Source organism: Bos indicus x Bos taurus, chromosome 5 (assembly GCF_003369695.1).
Source record: "Bos indicus x Bos taurus breed Angus x Brahman F1 hybrid chromosome 5, Bos_hybrid_MaternalHap_v2.0, whole genome shotgun sequence".
NCBI classification, from domain to species: Eukaryota; Metazoa; Chordata; class Mammalia; order Artiodactyla; family Bovidae; genus Bos; species Bos indicus x Bos taurus.
Window position 1 is genome coordinate 50,465,470 of NC_040080.1, and position 24,103 is coordinate 50,489,572.

A 24,103-nucleotide genomic window follows, 5' to 3' on the forward strand; every position below is an offset into this window, starting at 1 on the left:
ACACAGTGGAGACCCTCAGGGACCTTACCTCTCCTTCAGGAGTGTCTGAAGGGCACAGCATGCCCCACTGCGATGGCTGGAGGGATCGAGGACCACTCACTTTTCTTGTTTTCTCGAACTGGGAAGAGATTCTCGTCATCATCCCCAGTGCGGATATATATGACAAGCGAGACAGCACCTGAGTCACACCCTGGCGATCCATTTTAAATCTCTTTAGAGACCAATTGCCCTGAAGAGAGAGGAGAGACATGAGACTACCCCGGACCGCTCGTGCTGCCTGACACCCTGAAGTCATTCTGAGAGGCTCTGCACAGGAACTGCTTATTTGTGAAATTAGAGTCATGATATATATTCAGAAATCAAAAATCACAATTAAAATCTAGCCAAGTTACTCACTGGGGTTTTATAGGAATTTAAGGAATATTACCTATATCTAGCAACCAACCTCAGAATGGTTCAATGGATTGACATTATCACATCAGAGCAGGTATTTCCTAAAGAACTAATTACATTCTGAACAAGCCAGTTCAACCAGAGATTTTCACTGGAAGCAATAAGCTAACTAATAGAATACTACCAATTTCTACACATATTTAAGGTAAAATGAGCCTGAAGCTCAAAGAGATAATTTCATGTTGGAATGTGCCGTTATCTGGATGCCTTCCAAAATTAGTTTTAATTAGAGAAAAATATAGCAAGAGAAAAAAAAAGACTCTAATAGCAGTTATCAGGGAAAATGAATAATATAGGCTTCTTAATCAAGGATAAAAATTACACATATTCACATTAATAAATATATCTTCTTTGGTTATCATGTCAATCTTAAAATAGATTTATATGAAATAAATCTTAAGCCTTAAATTTACTTTACTTCAAATGCATTAGAAGTACTGAAATACATTAAATATATTATTTTACAGAAGCATTAATTGTACACATTAAATATTCTCAAGGATAATTTAAAGATCAAGGTTAGGAATCAAATTTTCAACTCATGGTAACATGAATCAACAGAAAACAGTATGCAAAGAAAAAACAAAGTAGAAAATAAAATGTCAAAAAATGATTGATTCAATATTTCTGATTCAAAAGGGAAAAAACTTAAACCTGCTAAACAGTGGTTCTTCATTTTCCTTTTGATAATCTAATGAAAGCTATGACTGTTCTCTTGAGAAAAATGCACACAGGACCACAAATACAAATTTTTAATTCAATTTCAGGGGCGGATTCCCAGATACCAGATTAAAATCCTTCCTAGTAGAAAAATTCATCTGTCTGAATTTAAATATGTGACTTCAGAGGAGCTCCTCACAAACTAAAGTTTAGTCACTATTACAGTGAAGATCTATCACTTCAAAAACTTGAGTTTTGATAGAGTGGAAAAAAAGCTAAAACCTAGGAAGAAACAATGCATTACAAAGCAGAGAAACAGAGCAAACACGTTTATCTCACAAGTTAACTCCTCATACTGCTCAGTTAACTCCTTGTATGCTTTGAATGAGAATGAACCTAGTGAACTGACTTATGACCAAGAAGAGCAAGGAAGATACACAAACATTCAGCAGAGAACTAAGCAGCTGCTGGCAAATAAGAAGTAGATGGGGATGAAGTCAAGACATTCAGCAAGATAATTTGTTCCAATATTCTTTTTTTTAAAAAGGGAGAGAGGAGAAACAGACAAAGGGCTAAAACTGCTCCTCTGAGAAAATTTATTTGTTGAAAATATTCTACATATGACAACACTCACAATTTTTAAGATTTTTTTATGGTGACCACCTTTAAGGCTTTATTGAATTTGTTACAATATTGCTTCTGTTCTATATTTTTTGTTTTTTGGCTACTAGACATGTGGGATCTTAGGTCCCTGACCAGGAGTTGAACTCAGACCCTCTGTCCTGGAAGGTGAAGTCTCAACAATGGAACCCATCTTTTTCCAGTTGCCTACAGATTGGTGTTCACCCACAACAAGGCCCACTACTGATTTTCCTAATAAGCAGTCTGCTCCCAGAGTTAATAAGGTGTCATTGGGGGCAATACAACTACTCAAAACAGCTATTCTGACCTGAAAATAAAGCGTCAGAAAGCAAGGAAAAGTCACTCTAACAAAGTGTGTTTGAGTGCTCTTTGGAGGCTTCTTTTCAAATATCCAGGAATCTACTTCCAGACAAGTTTGGGCCTCACGACTGTGACGGGCCCAGAGAGGCACAGAGGCCAGGCCGCCTCCAGTCTGGATGGACCTGTCACAGTGGGGGCTGCTCACACAGACCTGCTGCACATTTCTCAAGTCAGACAGGGCGGCAAGTCAGCTGCTGATATACTCTTCTTTTGTTGGGACCAAATCCCATCCATAAAACTAATTTTATGTCTGGCATACAAAACGTGAACCAGACTTTATCAGATAGACCTATAGATGTTACGCTTTAAGAAAGGGAGCAAAAACCTATCTGATAACCCCTGATGAACAGCCAGAGGCCCTGAATACACAGCAGCTGCTGCGGCCTGAATTCACTGCTCACATGAGAACAGCTGAGAGCCCTTTGAGGACTATGAACCTACAGTGCAATGAAACGTTTTACAATGTTTCGGACAAAAGTTGTCATTAGTAAACCTACTTGCAATATGTCAGCTTTATTACAGAAAAAATGGGGTAAAGTATCCATTGAAAGAATGGTTATTAATGGTTAAACTGAAAGATTTTTTCCTTTATGGAAGAGTGTATCTATTTCCTTATTGCCTCAGTAAATTGTAACAGGAAATATAATTTGGCAATACAGTCATATAGCAGCAAAATTTCTACTGATTTCAACTGCAGATATTTCAAAGAAGAAAATTTGTGACTTGTAGCATCCTCAAATAAATATACATGTGTATTATAAATTTTTTTTTCCCCACCTAGATTCTCAAAATACTTTAAATTTCCCACTGAACAGATGTACAAATAAGTTACAAAACTCTGCCCGAGGGATCAAAGACTTACAGTTGAAATGGCATTCACCATGCCATTGGTAATCTGGTCCTGACGCATGTGTTTCACGACATCAAACTGGGCTGCTCTTTGTTTAGGAATCACCTGATCTGCAATCTTCTTCATTTCAGAATTAAATTTTTTGAACAAATCTTCAAAAAGAAGAGATAAAAGCTAAAGAAAAAAAAAAGTATATGGTAAACTTTCAAAATGCATCACTAGCTTATTTACTACATTTTAGGTCTTTATTAAACTTTGCTTAAAAAAACTGATGGAAAAACTGCTTAAAACTGGGGAAAACACATTTTAAAAATTCAACATGATAAACATGTACTTATATATGTACTTATCACTATGCTTGGTGTTGAAAATACAAGTGAAGATGATGACATAATCCCTGCATTCAAAGACATTTAGACCAGCCACTCCCAGACTAAGTTTCCACTGACCTAATTTTTAACTTCACAAATAAAGGCTATTAAAATCCACAAAAGATCAGGGGAGAAGAATTAATATTAAAAATTCTGCCAGCACCAAGGATGGGTGCCATTTGAACCTTCCTGCATCACTGGTAAAAATGGAACTGGTATAACTACTAACAACCAGTTTGTAGTTTCTGCCCATCCCTAGGCCCCAAAGTTCCTCTCATAAGGACATCCTCTATAGCCATGGTTCTCAAACTTTAACCTGCATGTAATCACATTGAGGGATTATTAAAACACAAATTGCTGGCCACACCCCTCTGGTATATGCTTCCATAAGTCTACGGTAGAACCCAAGAATTTTCATTTCTAACAAGTTCTAGGAATGCCACTGTTGCTGGTGGGGGAAGGGTACCCCTGAGAATCACTACCCTACAGAAATGTCTTTATGTGCATCACAGTACATATACAAGATGTTCAAAGCAGCACTATTTGTATCAGTTAAAAACTGGATACCATAAAAACACTATTTAGTTAGACAAATTGTAGTATATTCATATAACAGAATACTACAGAGCATTGAAAATGGACAAAAAAATAACTGGCCACAAAATCAAGGCTAAATCTTTTTTTTTTTTTTTTTTTTATGGCTAAATCTTAAAAATATAATATCGAGTGAAAGAAGCCAGACCCAAAAGAATATATATGATGTGACTCTATATAGGGTTCAAAACCCAGCACAATAATCAGCTATATTGTTTAGGAAGGATAACTAGCAGGCAAAATGAAAAGGAAAGACACAAACACCATAAAAATCAGGTTGGAGATTACACCTTGGAGGGGAAGGGGAAAGCTTAAGAAAGATTTTGCAAGTTCTGCTTCCACCTAGAATGCAGAAAGCCACAAGACAACATCCTTCCCAAACTGATAACCTTTTTTAAAAAAGATGAATCTACAAAATCATAAAACTTCTTGACTCTAACCAAGAGGTAAGTTGTAAGGCAACCAGGGGAACTAAACTGCAAAGGCGTCAAGCCTCTCTAAGGAGAGATGGGACACGTGACAGAGCAGGAGTGTGCCGTAAAAGAGGACATCAGCTAAAATGTTCAGGACTGCTACAATGCCAAACGTGAGTTATCCCGAAAGCTTAGAATTCTTCCTCGCTCCAGACACGACAGGATCCACACTTGCAAGTTCATTCCACGAATGCTCAGGAAAGACTGGAAGGAGAAAGAAGACCTGAGAACGACCCCTTTGTTGCAACAAGCAACAAAACTCTATCTACTTCCCTGGACTTCCTCTTACATGAGAAGAAACCCTTAAGTCACTGGAGAAAAGGCAGGAAACCCTTCTGCCGAGGATCCCAGGCAAAGGTAACTCACACTGAGAGAGGCGTAGAAGCAAAACCAAAAAAGGTCCAGTTTTTTCAAAGATAGACAGACACACACAGAATACATACTGAAAAAAAGGAATTTAAGAGACATCAACTGAATGCAATATGTGAAACATGTTTGGATTCTATTTGAATAATCCTACTTTAAACAACAATATAAAGAAATCAGGGAAATCTGAATATATAATATTCAAATTTGATGAGTGATGATATTGATGCTTAATGACATTAAGCAATTTATTCTTTAAAAATTTTATGTGTGAAAATGATGTTATGATTTTTAAAAATTATATCTTTTAGAGACACATTTTTAAGTACTTATACAATGTGATTTGATTATTTGAAATGCTAAAATGATTTGATGGTTTGGATTTGTTTAAACAACTGAATTTGTGGAATGGGGGGAGTAGGAAAAGAGTTGAAGAGGACATAGATAAAACCAGATTAACTTCTATTGATGATAGCCAAAGATGTGTGATTAAAACATGGAAGCTAATTTTTATATAGGTTTGAGGTTTTTCTTATTAATATTTATATTACAAATATCTACCAAAATAAACCCCTAACATACTAAGGAGTAAGTCTAACAAAAGAGGTGCAAAGCTTTCATGGAGAAAATTACAAATCTTTATTGAAAGACATCAAAGAAAACCTAAACGAAGAAAATATTCATGGATGAGAAGACTATTTTAAGATTACTAGTTTTCCCCAAATTGATTTACAATTCCAGTGCAACTAATCAAAATCCCCAGGTTTTTAATGAAAATGGAGGCTAACTCTAAAATTAATATGGAAAAGCTAAGACTCTAGAGCAGACAGACAATCCTGAAAAAGAAGGCAAGTGAACTGATTAATGTATAGATAAACTTACCAATCAACAGAACAAAAAGTCCAGAAATATAACAACACATATATTAAAATTCGTTATATGGTAAAGACATTTTATTTTAGCATTTAGCATTTTAGATCTGTAAGGAAATGAAAGACTACAAATAAATGATGCTAGGGAAATCAGTTATTCATTTCATGGATGCTTGGGGCTGGTGCACTGGGATGACCCAGAGGGATGGTATGGGAAGGGAACAGGAAGGAGGGTTCAGGATGGCGAACACATGTATGCCTGCGGCAGATTCATTTTGATATATGGCAGAACCAATACAATATTGTAAAGTTTAAAAATAAAATAAAATTTAAAAAGAAAAAAAAATTAAAAAACAAAACAAAACAAAAAAAAAACAAATGAAACTCCTTTCCTTACTTCACTCTACACACAAAAATCCATTCCAGATAGACTAAAGAACAAATAACAAAGGCATAAGTTTAAAGTATAAGAAGTACAACTGAAAAGAAGAAAGGACTGACAAAATTGAATGCAATTAAAATGACAAACTTCTATAATTAAAAGATCCCATAATAGTAAAAAAAAATACAAACTGGAAGAAGATACCAGCAACACATGTAACTCATAAAAAACTGGATCCAAAGTACACCCATATAATCTTAAAATTAAGGAAAATACAAACAACCCAAAAGATATTTAAGAAAAAAGCAGAAATGATCAATAAGTACATGAAACATAAAGACTCAACTTCATTAGCAATGAAGGAAATGCAAATTAAGCCCACAAGGAGATAGCACTTTGCATCCACTGCTGCTGCTACTGCTAAGTCGCTTCAGTCATGTCCGACTCTGTGTGACCCCAGAGACAGCAGCCCACCAGGCTCCCCTGTCCCTGGGATTCTCCAGGCAAGAACACTGGAGTGGGTTGCCATTTCCTTCTCCAATGCATGAAAGTGAAAAGTGAAAGTGAAGTTGCTCAGTTGTGTCCAACTCTTAGCAACCCCATGGACTGCAGCCCACCAGGCTCCTCTGTCCATGGGATTTTCCAGGCAAGAGTACTGGAGTGGGGTGCCATTGCCTTCTCCATTGCACCCACTAGACAAGACTAAAATTTTTCAACTTTCACACTAAGTCACGGGATAGAGACCATCAGGTCTTACATACAATGCAATGTACAAATACTTGGGAAACTAGTTTGACACTCTTCAGTTAAGCTGAAGGTTTAACTCGATTCCATGACTGGACAATCCGATTTGCAGAAACTCTTTCATAGAGAAAATATGAATAAGAAGGTTAATTTTTTAAAAAAAGAAAACTCATACAATAGCCTTGATAAGTAGGATGGATAAAGGGTTATTTATCATTTGTATCATACCTTTACACATTGAATGTGAAGGTGAAATACAGTGACATGAAACAATATAGATGAATCTTTAAAGCAATGTTAAGTGAAGAAAAAAGTTGCAAAAGAATGTATATGATACGAATCTATTCTTATAAAACTCAAACATACAAAAATAATACTGAGCTCTTAGACTGGAAGAATCAATACTATTAACAACCATACTACCCAAGACAAACTATAGATGCAGTGCAATCCCTACCAAATTACGAATGGCAATTTTCAGAGACCCAGAACCAGTAATTTTAAAACTTGTATGGAAACAAGATCCCAAATAGCCAAAACAATCCTAAGGGAACTTCCCTGGTGGTCCAGTGGTTAAGAATTCACCTGAGAATGCAGGGGGCATGGGCTCAATCCCTGGTCCAGAAGATCCCACATGCTGAGGAGCAACCAAGCCCGCATATCTGGACTCCATACTCCACAAGAGAAACCACCATGATGAGAAGCCCATGCACTGCAAGTGGAGAGCAGCCCTACTCACCACAACTAGAGAAAGACTGTGTGCAGCAGAGAGACCCAGTGCAGCCAAAAATAAAAATTTTAAAGAAATCTTTATTTAAAAAATATGGGGCTTCCATTGTAGCTCAGTCAGTAAAGAAGCTGCCTGCAATGGAAGAGACCTGGGTTCAATTCCTGGGTCAGGAAGATCCCAATGAGAAGGAAATGGCAACCTACTCTAGTATTCTTGCCTGGAGAATCCCACGGACAGAGGAACCTGGCAGGCTACAGTCCATGGGGTCACAACAGTCAGACACAACTTAGCAACTAAATCATCACATTTAAAGAGAGAAACTTTTGAACTGTTTTAATAAAAAACAATGTTGAGAAAGAACAGAGCTGAAGGGATCAGACGCCCTGAATTCAGACTATACTACAAAGCTACAATAATCAAAACAGTATGGCACTAGCATAAAAAACAGAGATCATTGGAATAGAACAGAAAGCCCAGAAATAAACCCACACGCTTATGGCCAATTAATTTATGACAAAGGAAGCAAGAATACACAATAGGGGAACTTCCCTGGCAGTCCAGTGGTTATGCTTCCAGACTTCCAGTGCAAGGGGTGTGGGTTTGATCCCTGGTGGGTGCACTAAGATCCCACATGTCATGCAGTGCAGCCAAACATATTTAAGAACACACAGTGGAGAAAAAACAGTCTTTTCAATAAGTTGTGTTGGGAAAACAGGACAGGTGCATGTAAAAGAATGAAATTAAAACATTCTACACATAAGTGATATCATACGATAGTTGTTTTCTCTGTCCGACTTACTTCACTCAGTATGATACACGTGGAATCTAAAATAATGGTACAAATGAACCTGTTTACAAAATAGAAATACAGTCACAGATGCAGAAAACAAACTTAAGGTTACCAAAAAGGAAAGGGTGGGGAGAGGATAAATTAGGAGCTACGATTAACAGATACAGACTCAATATATAAAACAGATAAACAACAAGGACCTGCTGTATAGCACAGGGAATTATATGCAGTATCTTGTAATAACCTAAAATGGAAAAATAATCTGAGAAGGAATATAAATATAGTATACTCTCACACACACACACATATATAACTGAATCACTTTGCTGTACATCTTAAACACAAGACTAAATAAACTATACTTCAATAAAAAAAAGCAAAACACACTGTAATAAATATTTTAAAATTTTTAAATAAATGATACAATAAAAAAGAAAACAATAAGTACACAAGTTCAGGGTAGTAGGAGAAAGAAAAGGACAGAGTACGGAAGAAATATATAAGTAAATGAAATGGCAATTAGTGGTCAATTATTAAGAATTACTTAAACTGATAGTGGATTCGAGGTGATTTAATTTGTCACCTTCATAACTTACATATATGTGACATTTTTACTTTTACTCTTTATGTTAAATATTAGAAAATAAATGACATTAAACCATGTTAACCACGGAAAACAAATCAATGGGATGGGGAACGGAAAGTCATAAAAATAGACTAGAATGGTTCTGTTTCAGAATTGATGGGAGTAGCTCCTATGAGACTCATTTGTTGATAAAAATTATAAACTCTGGACAAAATATTAAAACTATTTGACAGCACTGCAGAGTAAATGCAGACAGAAACTGGAGGAAACTTGACAGTTATCAAAAGTGCATTTGCATTTTGAAGGCTTTTCAACTAAGGGTAGAAGACATTAGCAAAAAGGGTCCAGGTGACATTAGAGGCTAAAACTCAGAGAAAGACCCACAGTCTTACTGGATAGAAGGATCAGAGGGAGAAGATACCAGCCACCACAGTAGCTGGAAAGTGAGGGGAAAGTCACAGAAAGGAGATAACCACAAATAAAATTTACATCCTCAAATCCACTACCCACTTAATCTTGGGAGAAAATCCCAAGATAATGTAGATAAATTTTGCCCAAATCTCTGCTTGCTATGTCTCCTCCTGCCCCAATTCAGGCAAGGGCTGTGACTGCTTTTTTTCCAATAAAGTTAGTGAAGATGTGACTTTTAAGACGAACTCATTAAGGTCACGCAGATTCTCCTGTGCATGGGAAACCACTTGAGTCCTAAGCCACTCTGATGTCACAGTGCTGCCATGGTCAAGACGGAGCTGAGCCCAGCCTTCCAGGCATCCCGGCACCTCCAGCACAACACTACCAACTGAGCTCCATGTGATACAGAAGAGTTACACAGCTGGATCATACCTGAATTCCTGACCCACAAAATCGTGAGATATAACAAAATGGTGGCTGTCTTAAGCCACTTAAGACAGTGGTGGTTGTCTTAAGTTTTGAGATAGATACCATACAATGCAGCAACAGACAAAACCAGAACACCACTTATAGACAGTTCACAAAACTAAGTAAGTGGCTTATGACCAAAAAATAATAGGCATACTTCTTCAATAATCAAATATAAAATTACAACTACTTAAATTCCCCTGAAAAATCAATTACATTTGTTTTTTATTCCTTTATAGAGGAATAAAACAGTTGGATATATATGTAATTTAAGCTACCTAGCACAATAATGTAGTATCGGAGGACATTATATATGCACTCCTTACATAATTCAGGAATTCTGAAGTTCAGGAAAATCTTATAAGCTAAAGATTTTCCAAATTCCACACTGTATTCTTGAATGTTTACAACCCACAGGTAGTTTTTTGATTCATAATTTAGAAGACATGAAAGCCAATGAGTCGTCTCTTCCAGCCACTGTGGAAGAAAGCATTTCCTAGGTAGAACGTGAGTTTATACTCTTCTCCCTTAAGATAAAAGACACATCCTTCCACTTTTCTACAAAATCAACTTTGCAGACGGGAAAGCCAGGGTCCTTGATTTACCATGTCAGAAGTGTTCTAAAAAGAAAACTTCCTCCTCTGAGAGCTTAATCTTTTCTTCCACTCAGACCCAGCAGTTTCCTTCATGAAAAAGAATATGGGAATGGAAGCAGGTGCAGGGGAAGAGAGGGATGGACAAGCCCATTTCAGCAACTTCCTGTGGAAACTGGCAAAGGGACTTGAATAAGTATCCTGAACAGAAGCAAATGCCCTTAACCTTTAACCACAAAAGCTCAGCTCTGTTTTAATTAGTCCCTTACACTTAAGACTTTTGTGTCTCAAACTGCAATAAAGTTTTTTTGGGGATCCTAGATGAATTTGTTGTAGCCCCCTGATTCAAGTACAAGGAAATGCTCCAGTACTAAACAAGTAAAGAGTAAGAGCACACTCAACAAAACTACGGCCTCATTAATAAATTTCTCCACCCTTCAAATTTCTTCATAAGAGAAATAATGTGCTCCAGTTCACAGAGCAGTAAGAAGCTACAAGGCCTATTCCCACAATAAGCCACACTATTTAGGTCAAGAGTAAAATGATGAAAAGGGATGGAATGCTGGTGATATTATAATATTCAATACCTCTCACTGTTGGCATGAGGCCTTTCAGCCTGCCTAAGACAGGAGCACTAAAGAGCAAATTATATTTAAGAAAAAATGCTGACAGCTCATCAATTGATTTTCAATGAAAATGCTAAAAAAAAAAAATTAATAAAGAAGTTAAGCTGCTGAAATACAGTTTCACCAATTAGCTTAATGTCAGAGAATTCTAATTAGGCGTCTTGAGATTGCTATTTAGTGTTTAAGCCTTCAGAGTGCCAAATTCTCCTTTTCACACAAACTGGTTGCAAAATTAAAGACATTAGGCAGCCTTAATTACATTATCAGAACAGCTGGGATTAGGCAATCTCTGAAGTCAAGACGGCATTCTTTTGTCACCGGGTGGAAATCCCTGGCTTTCCAGGGTGCCGGATTTTGGTGCCATTCCATATCTCACCCATACAAAGCAAGCTGCATTAGAAACAAAAAAATCTGCAGACAAAGAATAGAGTAATGCTCGGCAAATAATGAACACATTACCGAAAGAGAAAAGGTAGGTGCAAAGATTAAGCCTGAAACCGGTAGGTTTTGCTAACACCTCTATTGGCGGCCAGCCGGCCAGCCCTCTGGTGGCAGTGAGACTGAGGGAAGGCTCTGTGAACCTGCCTGGCCAGTGGATACAGCTCTGTTATCTAAAGCTGAAGCACATTCATACTCCCTCATCCCATGGGGTGTGAAATTAGCAGCTATTGTTTTTACACATTTTTGCCAACACAATGCCTTTTATGTTCTTACACTGTTTATAAAGCAATGTTTTCTTGCACATGGGAACCCTCTTTTTAATTCTAATTTTTTAAGCAACAGGGTAGTCTTTTCCTCTCCCCTCTCAACTCCATTCCTTAGTCCTCCAAACAACCAACATTTTTTTTAAAGGACTAGCTGAACATCAAGATTTCTTTTCCAATTATAAAGATCTGTAAAAATTTGGGATTGTTGGCGGCAGGGATACACACAATCAACCCCCTGAACTGTGGTCAATCTGAAGGTGGCCAAGAGCCCACCTGTTAGCCTTAGCCATTGACCAAACAACTTCCCAAGTATGCCAGGTGTTAATTTTTTTCTCAGAAAAAACTGATACAATTATAATTCCAGTTTTTTACATTTTAGACGTGGTAATTAATACCTGCTGTTATGATCCCAGCCACCATCACTCATCTGGAATACTGCCACAGTCTCCTAACCGGACTTTCTTGACAGGTTCATCTCCAAATAAGATCTTTTAAACTGAAATTGATGGTGTCACTTCCCTGATTATAACTCTCTTGTGATTCTCTACTGCAGGAGCAATTAAATCCAAACCCCTTCCCATGGCGTATGGTGCTAGTTCTCCAATGTCCTCTCTCACCACCCCCACACCTCACACTCCAGAAACACTGGTCCTCTTCCAATTCCTCCAATAAGGCCACTGCCTGAAGACATATGTTGCTCGTGCAGGTCTCTTAACAGAATGCAGTTCCAGAGATTGTGTGAGACTGGATTCTCCTCTCAAGTCTCAGCTGGAATGTCTGAGGGCTCAGCTTAAAATATGTATCACTTTTTCAAAGAGATATTTAATTAACTGACTGATTTAATCAAGAGATTGATTCTAAGATGACTGAGTTGTTGGAATGAGACCAGGATTCTAAAACAGCTGTTAAGGTTCAAGGATGTAAATGAAAACATGGTTGTGATGAATAAACAAATAAGAAATCTCAGTAGAGAAACAGAAGCTAAAAGTACCAGAATGAAATTTCTAGAACTGAAAACACAACATCTTAAGTAAAAAATTAATTGGATCAGTGTAGTAAGCATGTTACAGACAACATAAGAAAAATTAGGGAACTTGAAAATAGATCAATAGAAATTATCCAACCTGAAGAAGAGCGCTAAACTGGGGGAAAAAAAAAACTAACAGAGCCTCACTATCAAAGGGTCAAACAAGATAAATTGGAGTTAGAAGGACAACAGAGAATAATATAAAAAAGATATTTGAAGAAATAGGTTCCAAAAATGTCTCAAAGTTAGTTAGACATAAATTTACAGTCTGAAGAATTTAGTAAACTCTAAGTAGGACACTAACAGAGACCACCACATCAAGGCACTTCTTTTAAGCCCCAAGATAGAAAAGGGACCTTTGTCTGTCTTATTTTTCCTCTATACCCAGCTTGTATAACTATGCCTGGCACATGGTAGAAGTTTAATAGACATCTGTTAACTGAATAAATGATACTACTTAATATCATACATCACTTTCTACATTAAACACAATGAGAGTAAATAAACATCTCAAAAAAGATACAATATAGGTAACACTACTAACATATTTAAAGAGCTAAGAGTTTTCATAGTTCAAGAAATTCTTAAGTCTAAGAGATAGTAAGTCACGTATGAATGTTTATATTCCAATATACAAACCTATATTCCATTCAACTGTTTCTTCCTCCTATCTAAAATGAATAGTAAATTAACTTTTATTGAGGAAAATAAGATTTGACATAAAATAGTTAAATCACCTGTCCTGCCAACTCCAACCTCTTGTTACCATAATAATCTCTGTCATCAACTTTATTATCTCCTTGGGCCAGAATTACTCTTCTCACCATCACTGCAGTATAGATACATTTGGCTCGGAAATTGAATTCTTTAACCTGTAATTCAGAAATTAGAGAAAAATGTTTAAGACTCTACACATTAAAATTTAAGGTGCCTCAAGAAAATAACCAATGCTATAATATTTAACTAAGAAAAAAATGAATTGTTACGATTCTCCTTATTCAAAAAATTCAACCAGTCTATAAACTTTCTAAAAGCTGAGATGATGACTTTCCATCTTTGTACTCAGTACTTGTGGCAGTTTTTCTTCAAAGATGACCACCATCAACTCCTTCCCTCCCTATATGTTTCACGCCATTCCTTCATGAAGAGGTGGAGTTAATCACCATCTTTGGGTTGGCTTGTAAACTAGCAGCTTCCACTTCTTTCCTTTTAAGAGTCCTGAAGCACCAAATAAGAAGTCTAGGATACTCTGCTGGGGAGAAAAGGGCCACTTGGAAAGGCAGTGAGGAGTCAGAGATGTGACTGATGACACATCTTTGATGTTCAGCCCAGTCAAGCCTTTGGGTGACTCCACCCTCAGCTGCTATCTGTCTGCAACTTCATAAGACTCATGTCAAGAACCTCCTTCCTGGGACCTCCCTGGTGGTCCAGTGGTTAAGAATCCTCCTTCTAATGCAGGGGACACGGGTTCTGTCTCTGGTTGGAGAACTAAGATCCCACATGACATGATGCAGTTGAGCCTGTGAGCTCCAACGACTAGGCCCATGTGCTCTAGAGCTATGTGCCACAACTAAGACCTGATGCCGCTAAATAAGTATTAAAAAAAAAAGAACCTCCTTCCCCATCACTGAGCCCCTTCAGACCTGAGAATCCTGAGAGAGAGCAATGAACAGTTATCTCAAGCTACTAAGTTTTGGAAATATTTGCTGTGCAGCGATAAATAACAGGAATGGTACTAAAACACTGTCAGAACTCAGCAAGCATCTATGGAATAAATGAACAGATTGATAAGTAAATTGCTGCAAATGTTCTTTTCAATTTTCTCTTGTACAACTGAAATCTACATAAATGAATCTGGCCCAATCAGTAAGTTAAATCAAAACTGGCGAAATCATTGCACTGGTTTATTTGGAGAGACAAAAATCTTAGAGAAGTAGGTAAATTCTTTCTCTACATTCCAAACAATGAATACTGAGAGTAGTCTAAGTTTCTGTCAGTTCTAAGGAATATTTTATAGGCTTGTTTATAAAGAATTCATATTATAAAATTTGTTTTACTTTCCTAATTCTCTGAATCAGATCAAGGGCACACACAGATTGCAGCAAAAGGGCAAAATCATAGACCCACATTATTTGGCTAACAAGGTGTTTCAAACTAAGAAAGCTGTATCTTCATGTGTTTAGGTGGTCACTGTTCACTTCTACTGTTCCCTCAGCTTTTCATTATTCATAATCAGCCCCTGAAGGTAGAATGTGCAATTCTTAAATTAGATCATTTGTGAATAATACACATGCTAAAAGTCAACATAAACCAGACTACCAGATAAGTATGACTAACAATTTTATAACTTAGAAAGAGTACATATGTATTAAGTGAGAGTAGGGGAAGAATGACTCTTGCCAATATGGCTGAACTCTGTTTAATAGTAAGTTAATAAAAATAAATATTAAGCATTGGTTCAAGAGTCAGAAGATGGGATTCTAGCTCTCTCTCTCTGACCACTAACCAGCTGGATGACAAGAAAAATCATCCAGCTTTTCTGGACCTGAGCATCTGCCTTCTAAGTGAAGGAGATTGGACAATGTGAGCTCAAGGTCTAAAAGATAAGCCCATCTAATATTTTAAGAAGTATCTATGGCAGTGATGGTAACATAACAGTGAGAATGTACATAATCCCACAGAAACATACACATAAAAAGAGTAAATTTTATTTTTTTGTATGTTTTACCACAATTTTTCAAAAAGTTACACATATAGGCAAGGCACTGTAAGCTTGTTTTTAACTTATTTAAAAATATCTAAAACACCACCTCTGACCTTCAGAGATGAAATCTAGCAGCATTGTTAATATATATTTGAATATCAAAGAAAAAACTAAAATTTTGGATTGAAAGAAGAATCAAGACAATAAACATGATCAGATGATGACATAATATAGCAACATTCTCTAAGTATAAATAAACTCTTGATAATGGAAGATTATTTCCTGGCAGGCCATCGGAGAGTCCTCTTTAGGCTTCTCTCTTTTCTTATGGAACTAGACTTTAATTAATGTAAACTTGTACTCAAACAGAAGTTCATGGATACCACAGTGATCAGTATTCACAATTGCAAAGGGTTTACTCACTGGTACGTGGGTCAGAATGGTAGAAGCCAGGAGCTCTCTTGCTTCTTCTATTTTGGTTTTCTTTGGGCCACCTCCCCACATCCTTTGCCTTCTGACTTTGTTCCCGATATATTTTAATGCCTATTAAAAAACAGAATATATTACAATAATGTTTGAATGACATCAGAAAGAATTTATTAAGTAGCTACCCATACATAACACTATAAGCAAAAAAGACAAGGACCTTTATAAAGAAAACTGAATTGGTCCTAGTTTAAAAAAAACAAAAATTTGTCATAAACCAAGGCAATGGCACCCTACTCCAGTACTCTTGCCTGGAGAGTCCCATGGATGGAGGAGACTGGTGGGCTGTAGTCCACGGGGTCCCTAGGAGTCGGACACGACTGAGCAACTTCACTTTCACTTTTCACTTTCATGCATTGGAGAAGGAAATGGCAACCCACTCCAGTGTTCTTGCCTAGAGAATCCCAGGGACGGGGGAGCCTGGTGGGCTGCCGTCTCTGGGGTCACACAGGGTCGGACACGACTGAAGCGACTTAGCAGTAGCAGCAGCAATGACAAAATAGTTCCCTTTTTATAATTAGTTTTTTTACTATAAAATTGATACAGGACAATTATAGGAAGTTTAGAAAATACAAAGGAAATAAGTAGTTTGGCCATCAATCCTCCACCCAAAGAGAATCCTGTCGACAGTTAACACTTTGGGTGAGTATTCTTTTGGGGGAAGGGGGAGTACTTTCTCTCCTCAAAAAGGAATCACACCATGTATGACTTCTACCCTGAAATCTACAAAGCATTGCTGTGAGAAGACAAAAGCTAAATAAACTGAGGGTTATGCCATTTTCATTGACTAGAACATTTAATATAGTTAAAGATGGCTTGCTATTAAAATTCTCTCCAGATTGACCAAAAGATGTTTTATTGTTAATTAAACAATTAAAGATGATTTTTATTGTTAATTATACTCCTGACGGGTTTGTTAAAAAACATAAATTGATTGGACTTCAAAATTTCTATGGAAAAGCAGAAGACCTAGAATAGCTGAAAATAGTGTTGAAACAGTCAGAAGATTTACATGATTTCAACTATAAAGGAAGACAGTAAGCACACAAAAATTAGTCAACCTTATTAGTCATCTGGAAAATGCATGATTAAAATCACAATGAAATACCACCAAAACAAACTGGAACAGCTAAAGTTACAAAGACTAACAATACTGAATGCTGGTGAGGACGTGAAGCAACCAGAACTCTCAGGCATGGCTGGGGGGACTGCAAAATGGTACCGTCACATCTGGCAGTTCTGACTTGATAAAAGTTACATACACAACTGATTATTTTTTTAATTTTTTATTTTGGGTTGGGGTTTAGCCAATTAACACTGTTGTGATAGTTTTAGGTGAGGAGTAAACAGACTCAGGCATACATATACATGTAGCCATTCTCCCCCAAACTCCCCTCCCAATCAGACTGCCACGTAATATTAAGCAGAGTTCCACATATTATACAGTAGGACCTTGCTGGTTATCCATTTCAAATGGATATGTACATGTACATGTACACGTCAGTCCCAAACTCCCTAACTATCTCTTCCCCGATCCTTCTCCCCATCAGCAACTGTAAGTTTGTTCTCTGAGTCTGTGAGTCTTTGTTTTGTAAGTTCACGTGTATCATTCATTCCTTTTTAGATTCCACATAGAGGGATGCCATACGATATTTCTCCTTCTCTGTCTGACTTACTTCAGTCAGTATGACAATCTCTAGGTCCATCCATATTGCTGCAAATGGCATTATTTCGTTCTTTCTAATGGCTGAGTACTATTCCACACAACTGCATTTTGATCCAGCGATTCTATTCTTAGTTATTTATCCACGAGAAATGCCAAACTGTCTAGGCAGAGACTTAGACAGGAATGCTTACGGCAGTTTTATTCTTAACAGCCAAAGAGTGAAACAAACCAAATGTCCATCAACAGGAAAAGATAACAAACTGGTATATTCATACAATGGAACACTACTCCACAACTAAAAGGAATGAAGAACATGGATACACAACATAACGGGGAAACACTTGGATCAATCTAAGTCAATACGTTCAACAAAAGAAGCTGACAAAACAAGAAGTATACACTGCATAATTCCTTATCTAAAGTTCTAGAATAGGCAAAACTAATCTATGGTGAAAAAAATAGGAAAAGTGGGGAAAAACAGAGGTGAAAACTGATTAGAAGAGGCATGAGGGAATTTTCAGGGGTCATGGAAATATTCTGTATCTTATAAAAAGTATACAATTAAGACTTGTATATTATGTGTATATACACTTTACCTAAAAAGTGAAATGTTAAAAACTAATCATATGACTGATTTGTGTTGCTGCTCAGCAGGAACCAACACAACACTGTAAAGCAATTTTCCCCCCAAATTAAAATAAATTTAAAAAACTTAACCAAGTAATAGGTGAGGCAGAGACAGAGCTTTAGATGAAACAAGAATAGCAAAGTTTTTCTGTTTTTAATATTTATTTATTGAGCTCCACCAGGTCTTAGTTACAGTACACGGAATCTTCCATCTTTGTTGTGACATGCAGGATCAAGTTTCCTGAATAGGGATTAAACCCAGGTCTCCTGCACTGGGAGCATGGAGTCTTAGCCACTGGACCACCAGGGAAGTCCCTGGCAAAGTGTTTTTCATGTTGAAGCTGGGTGACAGGAACATGGGGGTTCATAATACAATTCTGTATACTTTTTATATTTTGAAATTTTTCCATAAAAAAAGTTTGAAAAGATCATGTGGTTCTTATTATTTTGTGAGAGGAATAAGTGCATTTTTTAATGCACTTATTTTAATACCAAAACACTGGTTTCCATTTAGTCATAAGAAAGGACTGGTATCCCTGATTCTTTATCCTGGAATTCCTGCTGCCAGTTTCCTGCCTGGGAAAATTTTTTTCCATGCTTCAAAACCTAGATCAGGTACCACTTCCTCTTTGAAGCCTTTCCTAACCCTACTTCTTTCTCTCTGCTCTTTAATTCCTTACATATACAGAACTGAGTACTTCCATTTGTGTTCGCATCACACTGTATTCTGTCTACTTACCCGTATGTCCTGCTTACTAGACATTTTGTCATTTTTTTTTTTTTAATTCCTGACTAAAATAGTCCCTGAAACTGACTGGAACATCTCTGTTAAGACTGGAGATCAAATCTAGAATCTTCCTGATTTAAAAAAAAACAAGGCTATCAGAGGGTAAAACAAACTAAGACCTTTAAAACACAAGCTGCAGTAACAAAGCAAGAAGTAGTAACTGAGGAATTGATTGAAGCAAGTCAGCAGATGGTGGGGAACAAGGAATAGACAGGCGCTTCAGTTTTCCCTAAACTTAGCTGTCTTTATTAAATTTTGGTTTTTCAATTCCCTTGGGGAAGAGGCTAAAGATTCTTCACTTCCCTGAGGAAGAAACAGGAATACAGGGGCGCCTTCTGATGCAGCAGAAAGTCACTTTTCCCTAGAATAGCTGATAAAGTTGCCAGGGCTGCACAGTGTCAGGGCTGCGTTAAGAGCCCAGTCGGCTTTAAAAACAAGCCAAGATGCTACCCCTGGTGTATCCTCTCCTTCCAAAAAGGTAGTAACTGATTTCTTCTCCATTTTACAGAGCCCCTGGCAATGATAATGTAAAACATCTGTGACAAATGTAGCAGCAAAAGGGCTTTATGAGCAGAATAAATAGAGGAGTCACTAAAAAGGGAGGCATTAAAACAAAACAAAACAAAACATATATTTTAAACAATCTACTGAAGTGCCATGTCAAAAGTTCTATTATGTAAGATAATACATTTTTATTTAGAATAACATAAAATATTGGTGTTGCCCTAACTGCTAAAGCTGAAACTCCAGTACTTTGGCCACCTCATGCAAAGAGTTGACTCATTGGAAAAGACTCTGATGCTGGGAGGGATTGGGGGCAGGAGAAGGGGACGACAGAGGATGAGATGGTTGGATGGCATCACTGACTCGATGGATGTGAGTCTGAGTGAACTCCGGGAGTTGGTGATGGACAGGGAGGCCTGGCGTGCTGCGATTCATGGGGTCGCAAAGAGTCGGACACAACTGAGCGATTGATCTCATCTGATCTGAACTCATATGTTCAAGTCATCAACCATTTTGGACTACCTGTGCCTCTGTAACCTTTTGTCAGTTGCAAATAATTAATATTTGCTTTAATCCAGCACACAGAGAACAAGCCATCTCAAACTTCTACTTCCTGTTTGTCTCATGTGAGTTACGTTTGTCTTTCCTAGCTAATCACATATTCTCATCTTTTAAAAGAACTTCTCCAGTTCACTTTAGTAACTTTTAGCTAGCCAATATTTTCTGTCAGTATCTATTTAAGAGGAATAAATGAATGATCTTCCAACCCACTGTTTTAACTCCTGCTCAAACAGCTTAACAATGATAGAGTTATCTGACCAGCAATGATGATGCTTCCAATAATATGAATACTGGATCTCGCTGAATTATTCTTCCAGACATTACACAGCTTTAAAGCATTGAGTGTATCTCCCTAAATGTAGCCAATTCCTAAGTATTTAACATTTTCTCTTCACATAATTACAATGTAATTTCAGTTTATAATGAAGATGCATGTTCACCAATAGTTCACTTTCAGTGAAGACCAAAAATAGAACAGGGCAAAGGCTAACAGAGTTTTGCCAGGAGAACGCACTGGTCATAGCAAACACCCTCTTCCCAACAACACAAGAGAAGACTCTACACATAGATATCACCAGACGGTCAACACTGAAATCAGACTGATTATATTCTTTGCAGCCAAAGATGCAGAAGCTCTATACAGTCAGCAAAAACAAGACTGGGAGCTGACTGTGACTCAGATCATGAAATGTTTATTGCCAAATTCAGACTTAAATTGAAGAAAGTAGGGAAAACCACTAGACTATTCAGGTATGACCTAAATCAAATCCCTTACAACTATACAATGGAAATGACAAATAGATTCAAGGGATTAGATCTGATAGAGTGCCTGAAAAACTATGGGTGGAGGTTCATGACACTGTATAGGAAACAGGGACCAAGACCATCCCCAAGAAAAAGAAATGCAAAAAGACAAAATAGTTCTCTGAGGAGGCCTTACAAACAGCTATGAAAAGAGAAGTAAACGGCAAAGGAGAAAAGGAAAGATATACCCATTTGAATGCAGAGTTCCCAGAATAGCAAAGAGAGATAAGAGAGCCTTCCTCAATACAAAGAAATAGAGAAATAGAGGAAAACAATAGAATGGGGAAGACTAGAGATCTCCTTAAGAAAATTAGAGATACCAAGGGAACTTTTCATGCAAAGATGGCACAATGACGGACAGAAATGGTATGGACCTAACAGAAACAGAAGATACAAGAAGAGGTGGCAAGAATACACAGAAGAACTATACAAAAAAGATCTTCATGACCCAGTGAAAAATCACCATGGTGTGCTCACTCACCTAGAGCCAGACATCGTGGAATGTGAAGTCAAGTGGACCTTAGGAAGCATTACTAGGAACAAAGCTAGTGGAGGTGATGGAATTACAGTTGAGCTACTTCAAATCCTAAAAGATGATACTGTGAAAGTGCTGCACTCAATATGCCAGCAAATTTGGAAAACTCAGCAGTGGCTCCAGGACTGGAAAAGGTCAGTTTTCATTTCAATCCCAAAGAAAGGCAATGCCAAAGAATGCTCAAACTACTGCACAATTGCACTCATCTCACATGCTAGCAAAGTAATGCTCCAAGTTCTCCAAGCCAGGCTTCAACAGTACGTGAACCGTGAACTTCTAGATGTTCAAGCTGGATTTATAAAAGGGAGAGGAACCAGAGATCAAATTGCCAACATTCACTGGATCATAGAAAAAGCAAGAGAGTTCCAGAAAACCATCTATTTCTGCTTTATTGACTATGCCAAAGCCTTTCACTGTGTGCATCACAATAAACTGTGGAAAATTCTGAAAGAGATGGGAATACTTGACCAACTGACTTGCTTCCTAAGAAATCTATGCAGGTCAAGAAGCAACAGTTAGAACTGAACATGGAACAACAGACTGGTTCCAAATAGGGAAAAGAGTACATCAAGGCTGTATATTGTCACCCTGCTTATTTAACTTATATGCAAAGTACATCATGAGAAACACTGGGCTGGAAGAAGCACAAGCTGGAATCAAGATTGCCAGGAGAAATATCAATAACCTCAGATATGCAGATGATAACACCCTTATGGCAGAAAGTGAAAAAGAACTAAAGAGCTTCTTGATGAAAGTCAAAGAGGAAAGTGAAAAAGTTGGCTTAAAATTCAACATTCAGAAAACTAAGATTATGGCATCTGGTCCCATCACTTCATGGCAAATAGATGGGGAAATAATGGAAACAGTGACAGACTTTATTTTGGGGGGCTCCAAAATCACTGCAGATGGTGACTGCAGCCATGAAATTAAAAGACACTTGCTCCTTGGAAGAAAAATTATGACAAACCTAGATAGCTTATTAAAAAGCAGAGACATTGCCAACCAAGGTACATCTAGTCAAAGCTATGGTTTTTCCAATAGTCACGTACAGATGTGAAAGTTGGACTATAAAGAAAGCTGAGCGCCAAAGAACTGATGCTTTTGAACTGTGGTGTTGGAGAAGACTCTTGAGAATCCATCGGACAGCAAGGAGATCCAACCAGTCCATCCTAAAGGAAATCGATCCTGAATATTCATTGGAAGGACTGATGCTGAAGCTGAAACTCCAATACTTTGGCCATGTGATGTGAGGAACTGACTCATCTGAGAAGACCCTGATGCTGGGAAAGATTGAAGGTGGGAGAAGGGGATGACAGAGGATGAGATGACTGGATGGCATCACTGACTCAATGGACACGAGTTTGAATAAACTCCAGAAATTGGTGATGGGACAGGGAGGCCTGGTGTGCTGTAGTCCATGGGGTCACAAAGAGTCAGATACGACTGAGTGACTGAACTGAACTGAAATCGAAACAACTTCTCCTGATGCTGCCTGCCTGATAACTAGAGTTGACTGGTTAATTAACTACAGAAAAAGAAGAAGGCAGTGGTAAGAATAATCCTTACTATTTTCTGCTTTGGAATTTATATGTATTTACATATGACAATCAATCTTCCTAAATGTTTGGTTCAGTCTATGAAAATGTCAAGACTCATTTCATTTTTCAGAACACATACTAACAGATATAAGGAAAATGCTATCTCTATAAACATCCTGGGTGACAAGAAAAAAGCAGCATGGAATTTATACCTTATGTAAGCAACCTAACAGAATAGACAATGTACACGTGGATAAATAAGAAATGCCCATTGTGCTTCTCTATAGTAGGGAAATCCTACCTACCAGCATGGCCATGAGGAAGGTCACTACTGATTTATGCTTAGCAAAGCACCTTACAAACATATAACTAAAAATCCTGAGTATGGCCATGAGGGCTACCTGTCACATGGGAAGGGAAGTCTAATTATTTTGATTATGTTTAGGATATATAAAGGGGCTTCCAAAGTGGCTCATTTGTAAAGAATTCACCTGCCAAGAAGGAGATGTTGGTTCGATCCCTGGTTCAGGAAGATCCCCTGGAGAAGGAAATGGCAACCCACTCTAGGATTCTTGCCTGGGAAATCCCACTGACAGAGGAGCCTGGAGGCTACAGTTCATGGTGTTGTAGAGTCGGACAGGACTTAGTGACTAAACAACAATAAAGCATATATACAGTTCCCTGTCTTCATCTTTGGTCCTAAAATCCACAGGTTCCAGCTGGAAGTGCCTAAGACAGGTCAATGAAGGCTCTGCAGTGGCAAATGTGTTCTGAGCCTGGGTCTTTCTTGCTGGAAACATTGAAAATTCAGCAAAAGAGACAGAGACCACATACAACTGAATGCTGAAAGCAACTTGAGGCAGGGAATAAAAAAGAATATTAAAGAGAAAGACATTTAAAAAAAAAAGCTTTCTACACTAGAGGTGCTGTAGTTTAAAAAATTGTGTCACCAGGCAAATACAAAAAAAAAATACTTGCTATTTATTACATTAGAACAAAAGCTTCTTGGTCCCTCTGCTTCTAAACTGGACACCAAAGCCGATAATTTGTCTAGGCAGACTCCTCCAATCCCTCAAATAATGAGCCAAAGAAGCTCCTTGACCACTACTCCCATCTCCCCAACATCCACCCCAAATCTCTACCCCCAGAAAGTCACTGCATCTGATGCTTTAGCGACGAGCAGCAT

At 37.6% G+C, this 24,103-nt stretch overlaps 1 protein-coding gene across 1 annotated transcript in view; it reads right to left on the reverse strand.

Annotated features, from left to right (window-relative positions):
* Positions 1-24,103, reverse strand: part of POLR3B (RNA polymerase III subunit B) — a 115,773-nt gene that overhangs the window by 64,928 nt on the left and 26,742 nt on the right. Inside the window, exons 11-14 of the mRNA XM_027541892.1 lie at positions 15,833-15,952; positions 13,443-13,577; positions 2,978-3,139; positions 29-229 (exon numbers count right to left, since the gene is read on the reverse strand). Of these exons, the coding sequence (XP_027397693.1) occupies positions 29-229; positions 2,978-3,139; positions 13,443-13,577; positions 15,833-15,952 (618 nt within the window). The remainder of the gene's footprint in view (positions 1-28; positions 230-2,977; positions 3,140-13,442; positions 13,578-15,832; positions 15,953-24,103) is intronic.